Genomic DNA, 10,630 nt, shown 5'->3' with positions numbered 1-10,630 from the left:
CAACACTCTGTCTGATTTTGGATTTTTTTTTTTTTTCCAAAATCAGACTTGACACCATAGAGGCTGAATACCGCACTGAGTCAATGCGGTCTTAGCCTCTCTGGTGTCAACACTCTGTCTGATTTTGGATTTTTTTTTTTTTTTTCCAAAATCAGACTTGACACCAGAGAGGCTGAATACCGCACTGAGTCAATGCGGTCTTAGCCTCTCTGGTGTCAACACGGTCCGTGTACCTTCCGTTCATTCTATTTCCAATTCTGAAACGCAAATCGGAAAACAAAAAAACACGCATTTTTCTTTTTTCAATATTTTTAAACAAACAAACAAGAGCCGTTTTCCATTAAAATATAGCCATAAAATTGGATTTTGTGTTGTTTTCCTATTATGGATTTTTATATTCCCAGATAAACACGAAGAATCCAATCTATGTTAATCCAAAATGCAAAAATGCGGGGATTTCTTAATATCCGTATTATTACAAGGTGAACCGGAAGCAGTATGACCGGAAGCAGTATTTTAGCCTTTTTCCGCGATTAGCACGTCTTCAGCACAACAGTAGCAGATTCGGTTGGCGGCAGGAGTCTGAAGACTGTCTGGACGAGATGGTGTCCCTCGAGCCCTATGGAAATTTAATTAGAGAAATGATTGCTCAAAATCTCTCACACGCGGACATTTCCACGAATTTATTACAATTAGGTGTGCAGCAAGGATGTTCTGAAATGAGTGTCAGGAGATTTTGTGGACATCACAACATTTCCAGGAGGGGACATGTATCCGACACAAAATTAGAGGTTGCTATCAGCAGGGCAATTAATCAGGTAGGTTATTTTGGTGTTCTTTGATGTACAGAGGTGGGTAGTAACGAGTTAGTCTGGCGAGAGAGCTCCAGGAACGAGTCCGGAAATCATCGATGCTAACAGCCCCCTGGTTCTTCACAGTTTTCGCCTATGGGAGTTTTGAATGGGTTTTTGGCGCGATGCTTCTAATAATCTCTCTGGGCAACGCTGGCTTAATCAAACGCGAACCAGTGTTTAGTAACATCATCTTCACACATGAAGACCACTTTTATGAGTTTTGAAGCTTTTATGTGCCTTTAAAAGGGTGGCTAGCTAGCAAACGGCTAAATGAGACTACAATGTCGACGCGGATATTATACGTCATCACGAGTGAACGCGGAAATTCTTTCTCTCGCAATCAATGCGTGGACGCCTATGCGACACTGTGTGTAGTTCTGGATTAGCTTAGCACGAGCTTTTTACCTCTAGGGCTCGCAGTTACGCTTCAAAACTCATGAAAGTGGTCCTCATGTGTGAAGATTATCCCGCTGAACCTTGGTTCGCGTTTGATTAAACTTGCGTTGCCCACAGACATTATTTGAAGCATCGCGCCAAAAACCCATTCAAAAATCCCATAGACAGAAACAGTGAAGAACCAGGAAGTTCGGGACTTCCGCATTCAGCCTACAAAAATACGTCATCCCTGGAGCTCTCTATTCAGCGGCATTTTAGTGCCAACTAGATAACGTAGTCCTCTCAGCATAGCCAGGGTCGCTGACACCTTCAAGGTGCTTACCGCCTGTTCACCTGCTGTACTAAAAGGTTATGTAAATGCAATATGTCCGTTTTCTGACGGTTCAGTGTTTCTTGTGCTGTAATTTGTTATTTTGTAAATATTTAATTTATTTTTCATTTTTATTTATTCTATTATTTTATTCATTGGAAGTACTAAAATGTACCTGAAGATTATTATTTTGTATTTTTGTCTGATTAAATGCACAAATTAATCAGATGTTACTCAACAGTTACTCAGTACTTAACTCAAGTATTATTTGGATGACTACTTTTACTACTACTACTACTTTTACTTCTACTTGAGTCATATTATTCTTAAGTAACAATACTCTTACTTGTAGGGATGCACCGATATGAAAATTTTGGCCGATGCCGATAACCGATATTAACATTGCTGTTATGGCCGATAACCGATATTTACCGATGTCGATATGATCTGTATAAAACCACATTTTTATGATCATCACATTTTGTACATACTGAAAAACACATGTTAACACTGAATTTGAAAAAGTTATGCATTTCTTTATTTGCAAAGCCTTTGGAAAAGCCCATAAATCATAGATTTACTGCATTATTTCATATCAATGTGAAGAATTTGGCTGATAATGATAACCGATATTAACATTGCAACATCTGACCGATACCGATATGACCGATATATTAAAAAATGACTAATATCGGCCATACCGATATGATTGCCGATATATCGTGCATCACTACTTACTTGAGTACAATTTTTGGCTCTACCCACCTCTGTTGATTTATTTCTAGACTACGTATATTTTATGAAATATAAATCCATGAAGACTAGACCTACATGTCACGGCTTACTTCTGTTGATTCATCAGACAGGGTCAACATATGGTCGAAAGATGATGACCGGGTACCTGTCTGCAATGGGAGTGGTTGCTGGTGAACGCCGGGTGGGGAAGATTTTAAGAACAACTCATTGTCCCTATCACGAAATGCGCAAACGTGTAAGTATCTTTTGCAAGCCTTTAATGTTGTGGTATATGGTATAATGTATTTTACTAGCTAACTTTTACTTACTTTTCCCCCAAAGGGCGCACGTAACCTTAACCCCGTCCCCTACAGTGCTGCATACATGGGACACAAAATCCACATCGACCAGAATGAAAAATTGGTGATGTTCGGAGTGACACACGTTCTCGCAATAGATGGGTACAGCAGTAAGGTCGTTGCCCACGCAACTATGCCTGTCAAAAATAACCTCACGATATATGAAGAAGTTTACAGGTTAGTCCAGTGCTTCTCAACTTTTTTTGGCTTCAGTACCCCCTTTCTCTGATTTCTGAATCCAAGTACCCCCTAGGGCAAAAATTCAGGCAGGCATACTTTTTTGTGAAAAAGTCCATGGAAAAGTTAGTTACATACAAAGATTTTTTTTTTTACTTTTGTATGTAATATAAAGACTAACTTTTCTCACAACTTCTATTTTTTTTGACTTTCTTTGTGACTTTTTTTGCAACATGTTTTTTGAGATTTTTTGAAACAGTTTTTTGTGACCTTTTTCTGTCATTTTTCCCAACTTTTGTGATTGTTTTTAATGACATCTTTTTGTCATGTTTTACTGTGTGCACAATTATTAGGCAACTATAAGTGTGTAGAACTATTATCCAACTGAATGGAAAAATGTTCCCATCTCACCTGTTTATTCTTCTGTTAAAGTGAGAATAATAAACAAACAACTAAACATTTCCAAATAAACATTTGACATAAAAAAAAAATAAAAAAAATCTGTGACCAATATAGCCACCCTTCTTTTCAATAAGTCACAAAAATACAACTTGGCTAATAATTGTGCAAACAGTGCACTAGTAGATTGCAATATTGTTGGTCTATCCTACATTGCAGACTTAACATTTGATGAGTCAACATTTGATTGAGTCATGTTTCACTATTTTACAGATCAGCAGTTCTTGAATATGGGATGTGGGACCAGGTCAGGGTGGACCATGGTCGGGAATTTTACTTGTCCCTCTACATGCAGGAGATGCTGTCTAACCACAGACACAACTTGCAAAGGCAACCATATCTCCAAACTCAGTCAACAAAGGTGAGGTAACGGTCTCCTTAATGTACAAAATGTGGCTTCTAATGCCCAAAATGAGACTAAGCTTTGGAGATGTTATGTACTGGTACTGAACAAAATAACAAACTCTAGCAATGATTGTTATTGGAATATATAGCTATTTAACACTTAACTTTTTTTTCTCTACCCTTTTCTTGTCTACAGAATCATACGGTAGAGCGAATGTGGGTGGAGATAAATAACCGGGTAAATTACCCAGTGAAGGAGGCCCTCGTGCAGCTGCAGGATCAGGAAGTCCTCATGGACGACAATGTCACAAGATATTGTACATCTAACCTTACTGCTGAGCTGTGCAAGATTGGCATAACAAGAGCTGTACATGCATGGAATGCACACAGAATCCCAGGTGAGTTACATAGAAAAAATGTATCACACAATCCAGTCCTTTTTTTTATTTTAAAGTTGACACAGTGATTTTTAACAATAGCTTGACATTTTGTGACCTATGCTTTGCTTCACAGGCAAAGGAAAACCAAATCGTTTGGCAGCAGGAGGATGTCCAAAAAAACTAGGAGAGGAGTTGTTGCCACATGCCTCCCAAGCAGCAGACATGTACCAGCAGGATGTTGGCTCTTCACTGACTAGAGTCTCCTGCTTTGGAACTGACCCCTTCTCAACTGAGGAGGACAAAATATCAGCAGAACAACGTTTTGCTGCAGAGTACCCTGATATTTCAGTTTTGTTAGACAACGTTGTAAACTATAACTTCGTACCTTTCCAAGATGCATTGCTGTATCTGATAAACATTACGCAACAATATGCATGAAAATGTAAAATAAAGTGTCTTAAGTGCAACATGAAATACAAAAAATGTATAAAAATAAAACTATTCTGTATCCTCTACAGCTGTTCAAGTGCAAAATTCCAACTGGTCTTAGAACAAGGTGCCAGATGTAACAGAGGTAGTCAAGCTTAATTCACAGAACGTGATACAATCACACTTAAAGTGCCTTAAAGGGCTATAGAACAGGTCAGTCTGTGTTGGAATGCTGAGGGGGGCGGGGTCACGGTGGGGGAATTCACCCATTCTTTCTAGGCAGCAGAGTTAGCATAATAGCAACTAGCCCAGCCCAGGAAAACAGGATCAGGGATTCATCGACCGCAGTGAACGCATATTATCTAAACAGACTTCTGCTGGGGCAGAAGTCTTCTGCTGATCCTGTCTGTCTGGGCTGGGCTAGTTGCTATTATGCTAACTGCTGCCTAGAAAGAATGGGTTACTTCCCCCACCGCCCCCCTCAGCGTTCCTACACAGACCGACTCAAGTCGGTGACGTGACACCGCCTCGATGAATCACATCTTAATTACACCAGCCAATATGGAGAGAACATTGTCAAGACTGGTCAGCCTGTGTACATTGACAGAGAACTCCTCTGCCCTGCATTTGAGGCACTGGTCAGATGTCAGCATCCACTGGTCAACGCAGGTTTTGCAGCCAACAAAGCTTTTGCAGCAGATGGCAATCACAGGCTCTTCCATTAGCCCTGTTTGATAAAGAAAATAAAAAGGACAATACACATGCAAGATTAGAGTTCAATATATTATCTTGTCTGTACTTAAAGGAACAGTTCACCCAAAAATTTAAATTCCGTCATCTACTCACCCTCATGCCAGTTAAAACACAAGTAGCAAGTGGCTCTCCATTGACTTCAATACAGTGCATATAAAGTCAATGGAGACCCACTTGCTACTTGTGTTTTAACTGTCATGAGGGTGAGTAGATGACAGAATTTTAATTTCTGGGTGAACTGTTCCTTTAATCTACATATTACATGTTTAAAAGCATGGCAAGGGACAGTTTCACTATAACATGGAAAAGCAGAAATTAATGCTTGATTCACTTGGACATTCAATTTGATCCCGCTTAAAAAGGTAGACTTTAATATAGACCAAACAACAAATTATGTTACAGACCTTTGCATACAATACAACCAAAGGCATCCTTCATGTGTGTTATCATGGTGTGGGTCAGAACCAGCATGGCACCACTGGTGTTGCTGGCACACAGGTCCTTCATGACTGTGCTGACTTCACTCAGTCCTTGAGCAACCAAGATCACTTCTTCTATTTTATCATGGACCTCCTGAAGACCTGTGGAGTCCATATCTTTAGGACTACAAGGAGGGTTAAAAACAACAGAAAACAATTTATTATACAATATTCACCAGTTCTGTTCAGAATGATAACTTTTTTCTAAGAGATGTTATTTAAAACAAAATGAAAGACAAATATTGATAGACAGTAACTAAAATGTTTACCTCAGTTTCTTTCCCTTGGTTCCTTGCTGGAACTCATGGAAGATCTCCTCTGGGACAGCAAGAAACTTTTTTGCATTTTGCTTCCAATACTTGGATCCTAGCAAGAGAGGAAGACAAATCATGTAACAGATATAATGTAAACACTTTAACAGCTAAACAGAATACTTTGTGGGTCAAAAAATTAAGAGACAAAGAGAGCACAGTATTTAAGTAGATGGGGCATGTAGTTTATCAAACAAAGCATTTTTATTTATTATGATGTAATTTTTTTTTTTTCAATTAGTACCTCTTGTCCCTTCGGAGTCCACAATCGCATTTCCCTGGGCATCAGTCAGGATGAGAGGGTCATCACTCTGCAGGGCATCATGTATTTTTGCCAGGATACCTGTGGTTGTGGCTTCAAACTCAAACAGTCTGAGTACAACCATACGGGCAGGCTTCAGTTTCCCCTGGCTGAGCTCAGCAATGAAAACAGACCTAGAAAGATTGTTGTGGGAGTGATCAAATAAATTAATTCCATCTCAAATACATAGCCTACATTACAATTGATCCAATTACAATTGATTCAAGTTTTTAAATTATCTTGGTTACAACGAATCTTAAGAATTACAAAAACAAATACAATGATGTTGATTTATTCATATGTAGCTGGTAGGGGCTCTGAACTGATGGAACTGGGCGTACCTTTGGAAGGTGTTACTCATGCTTGCTCGGGGGGGAGTGGGAGCTATGGCCTGAGCAGCTGACCCTAGAGCAGCAGTGGGCTGTGCTGTACGGTGGAACTGGAAACGGTGCTGGCCTGACAATGGATGAGTCTGCTCGGCGACTGGTAGACCAATATCATCCCCATGAACCTGTAACAGTCACAGATGCAGTACCACATTAGTCCACTAGACCTCCATGCAGGTCTCAGGTCTGTCACTTCGCGTAACATTGGTGTGTGTGTGTGTGTGTGTGTCAATACTGCCACTATATTGTTCCTATACATGTGTGTGAGACATATTAGTGCTGTAGCGACAAGGCTTTATATGGTCGACCAACTTATAGTTAATAAAACAGTACGTGCGAAATCCCACAACTGCCGTAGCCTGAGTCTGTGCATGTTATGGTGCTGGCTATATCCTGGAGCAACACATACACACCACCAAGCTGTTACAAACCTCATAGTGGCCACGAGGTCTAAGGTCCAAGCAGCTGAAATGTCCAGCCGATCCCGGGAATATCGCCACATTGTCATCATCAGTTATGTACAGGCTAGGAGCATATACCTTTGAAAGAAAACATTGAGGAGCATTAACAAGTCGGCTAGTCGTGTGCTAGCATTGATCTTAGCATGTTCTCCAAGCAAACGAAAAAAAGTGTTACCTACCTGGAATATTCTGGCGATTTTATCGCCAATCATGTCGTCCTCCTTAAGCGTTAGCCTTTTGTTTCCTTTAAAAAGGATATAACTGGTCGAGTCCATTGTTAAGCCAGAGCTCCACATGAATTAGCACCGCACAACTTCACCGTGCGCGTCCTGGGCATTGAGCTGGGCATTGAACTAAAGTTCCTGGGGTACACCTGGGGTACACGGACCTTCCTGACAAGCGGACCAATCCGTGCGATTATTTATTTTATTTCCGGGCCGCAGACTGAAAAGCGTAAAAATAGAAAATAGAAAATGGAAATACAGAAATGTAAGGCCTTTCCCCGAAAACTACATTTTGAGTTTAAATGCAATCGTTTTTTTTAAAAAGGGTAATTAAATTAGTTGTCCGATTTTTGTTTCGGGAATGGAAATAGAAAACATTGCCCTAAATTTGTTTTTTAATTTGCGTTTCAGAATTGGAAATAGAATGAACGGAAGGTACACGGACCCAACACTCTGTCTGATTTTGGATTTTTATTTTTTTTTTCCAAAATCAGACTTGACACCAGAGAGGCTGAATACCGCACTGAGTCAATGCGGTCTTAGCCTCTCTGGTCTCAACACTCTGTCTGATTTTGGATTTTTTTTTTTTTTTTTCCAAAATCAGACTTGACACCAGAGAGGCTGAATACCGCACTGAGTCAATGCGGTCTTAGCCTCTCTGGTGTCAACACTCTGTCTGATTTTGGATTTTTTTTTTTTTTTTCAAAAATCAGACTTGACACCAGAGAGGCTGAATACCGCACTGAGTCAATGCGGTCTTAGCCTCTCTGGTCTCAACACTCTGTCTGATTTTGGATTTTTTTTTTTTTTTTTCCAAAATCAGACTTGACACCAGAGAGGCTGAATACCGCACTGAGTCAATGATGTCTTAGCCTCTCTGGTGTCAACACTCTGTCTGATTTTGGATTTTTTTTTTTTTTTTTCCAAAATCAGACTTGACACCATAGAGGCTGAATACCGCACTGAGTCAATGCGGTCTTAGCCTCTCTGGTGTCAACACTCTGTCTGATTTTGGATTTTTTTTTTTTTTTTCCAAAATCAGACTTGACACCAGAGAGGCTGAATACCGCACTGAGTCAATGCGGTCTTAGCCTCTCTGGTCTCAACACTCTGTCTGATTTTGGATTTTTTTTTTTTTTTTTCCAAAATCAGACTTGACACCAGAGAGGCTGAATACCGCACTGAGTCAATGCGGTCTTAGCCTCTCTGGTGTCAACACTCTGCCTGATTTTAGATTTTTTTTTTTTTTTTCAAAAATCAGACTTGACACCAGAGAGGTTGAATACCGCACTGAGTCAATGCGGTCTTAGCCTCTCTGGTCTCAACACTCTGTCTGATTTTGGATTTTTTTTTTTTTTTCCAAAATCAGACTTGACACCAGAGAGGCTGAATACCGCACTGAGTCAATGCGGTCTTAGCCTCTCTGGTGTCAACACTCTGTCTGATTTTGGATTTTTTTTTTTTTTTTTCCAAAATCAGACTTGACACCAGAGAGGCTGAATACCGCACTGAGTCAATGCGGTCTTAGCCTCTCTGGTCTCAACACTCTGTCTGATTTTGGATTTTTTTTTTCTTTTTTCCAAAATCAGACTTGACACCAGAGAGGCTGAATACCGCACTGAGTCAATGCAGTCTTAGCCTCTCTGGTGTCAACACTCTGTCTGATTTTGGATTTTTTTTTTTTTTTTTCCAAAATCAGACTTGAAACCATAGAGGCTGAATACCGCACTGAGTCAATGCGGTCTTAGCCTCTCTGGTGTCAACACTCTGTCTGATTTTGGATTTTTTTTTTTTTTTCCAAAATCAGACTTGACACCAGAGAGGCTGAATACTGCACTGAGTCAATGCGGTCTTAGCCTCTCTGGTGTCAACACTCTGTCTGATTTTGGATTTTTTTTTTTTTTCCAAAATCAGACTTGACACCAGAGAGGCTGAATACTGCACTGAGTCAATGCGGTCTTAGCCTCTCTGGTGTCAACACTCTGTCTGATTTTGGATTTTTTTTTTTTTTTTTCCAAAATCAGACTTGACACCAGAGAGGCTGAATACCGCACTGAGTCAATGCGGTCTTAGCCTCTCTGGTGTCAACACTCTGTCTGATTTTGGATTTTTTTTTTTTTTTTTCCAAAATCAGACTTGACACCATAGAGGCTGAATACCGCACTGAGTCAATGCGGTCTTAGCCTCTCTGGTGTCAACACTCTGTCTGATTTTGGATTTTTTTTTTTTTTTTCAAAAATCAGACTTGACACCAGAGAGGCTGAATACCGCACTGAGTCAATGCGGTCTTAGCCTCTCTGGTCTCAACACTCTGTCTGATTTTGGATTTTTTTTTTTTTTTCCAAAATCAGACTTGACACCAGAGAGGCTGAATACTGCACTGAGGCAATGCGGTCTTAGCCTCTCTGGTGTCAACACTCTGTCTGATTTTGGATTTTTTTTTTTTTTTTTCCAAAATCAGACTTGACACCAGAGAGGCTGAATACCGCACTGAGTCAATGCGGTCTTAGCCTCTCTGGTCTCAACACTCTGTCTGATTTTGGATTTTTTTTTTTTTTCCAAAATCAGACTTGACACCATAGAGGCTGAATACCGCACTGAGTCAATGCGGTCTTAGCCTCTCTGGTGTCAACACTCTGTCTGATTTTGGATTTTTTTTTTTTTTTTCCAAAATCAGACTTGACACCAGAGAGGCTGAATACCGCACTAAGTCAATGCGGTCTTAGCCTCTCTGGTCTCAACACTCTGTCTGATTTTGGATTTTTTTTTTTTTTTCCAAAATCAGACTTGACACCAGAGAGGCTGAATACTGCACTGAGTCAATGCGGTCTTAGCCTCTCTGGTGTCAACACTCTGTCTGATTTTTGATTTTTTTTTTTTTTTTTTCCAAAATCAGACTTGACACCAGAGAGGCTGAATACCGCACTGAGTCAATGGGGTCTTAGCCTCTCTGGTGTCAACACTCTGTCTGATTTTGGATTTTTTTTTTTTTTTTCCAAAATCAGACTTGACACCAGAGAGGCTGAATACCGCACTGAGTCAATGCGGTCTTAGCCTCTCTGGTCTCAACACTCTGTCTGATTTTGGATTTTTTTTTTTTTTTTTCCAAAATCAGACTTGACACCAGAGAGGCTGAATACCGCACTGAGTCAATGCGGTCTTAGCCTCTCTGGTGTCAACACTCTGTCTGATTTTGGATTTTTTTTTTTTTTTTCAAAAATCAGACTTGACACCAGAGAGGCTGAACACCGCACTGAGTCAATGCGGTCTT

The 10,630-nt window shown here is 40.1% G+C and overlaps 2 protein-coding genes across 2 annotated transcripts; one reads left to right on the top strand and one right to left on the bottom strand.

The window, feature by feature from the left end:
• The first annotated feature begins 585 nt into the window (after window positions 1-585).
• LOC310771522 (uncharacterized protein) lies at window positions 586-4,961 on the top strand. Its single transcript, XM_083664116.1, has 6 exons — window positions 586-818; window positions 2,423-2,551; window positions 2,638-2,831; window positions 3,504-3,651; window positions 3,832-4,033; window positions 4,149-4,961. Exons 1-6 carry the CDS (start codon window positions 603-605, stop codon window positions 4,451-4,453), a joined length of 1,194 nt encoding a protein of 397 aa, XP_083520242.1. The 5' UTR covers window positions 586-602; the 3' UTR covers window positions 4,454-4,961.
• Window positions 4,962-4,980: 19 nt separating this feature from the next.
• On the bottom strand, window positions 4,981-7,405 carry LOC310771523 (uncharacterized protein; the record flags this gene model as incomplete). The annotated part of the gene is made up of 7 exons (XM_083664117.1): window positions 7,315-7,405; window positions 7,106-7,213; window positions 6,630-6,799; window positions 6,232-6,422; window positions 5,946-6,042; window positions 5,602-5,801; window positions 4,981-5,171 (listed from the first exon to the last, which is right to left on the bottom strand). The coding sequence occupies exons 1-7, from the start codon at window positions 7,345-7,347 to the stop codon at window positions 4,981-4,983; spliced, it is 990 nt and encodes a 329-aa protein (XP_083520243.1). The 5' UTR covers window positions 7,348-7,405.
• Between the last annotated feature and the right edge of the window lie 3,225 nt (window positions 7,406-10,630).

Source organism: Poromitra crassiceps (assembly GCF_964638095.1).
Source record: "Poromitra crassiceps genome assembly, contig: HAP1_SCAFFOLD_744, whole genome shotgun sequence".
NCBI lineage: Eukaryota > Metazoa > Chordata > Actinopteri > Beryciformes > Melamphaidae > Poromitra > Poromitra crassiceps.
This window is presented reverse-complemented; position numbering and strand designations above follow the sequence as displayed.

Excerpts from the sequence above, each read along its gene's own strand:
- LOC310771522 (XM_083664116.1), top strand. The coding sequence starts at position 603 with ATGGTGTCCCTCGAGCCCTATGGAAATTTAATTAGAGAAATGATTGCT. Across the intron at positions 2,552-2,637 it reads ATCACGAAATGCGCAAACGT|GGCGCACGTAACCTTAACCC; the intron begins GTAAGTATCTTT and ends TTTCCCCCAAAG. Across the intron at positions 2,832-3,503 it reads ATATATGAAGAAGTTTACAG|ATCAGCAGTTCTTGAATATG; the intron begins GTTAGTCCAGTG and ends ACTATTTTACAG.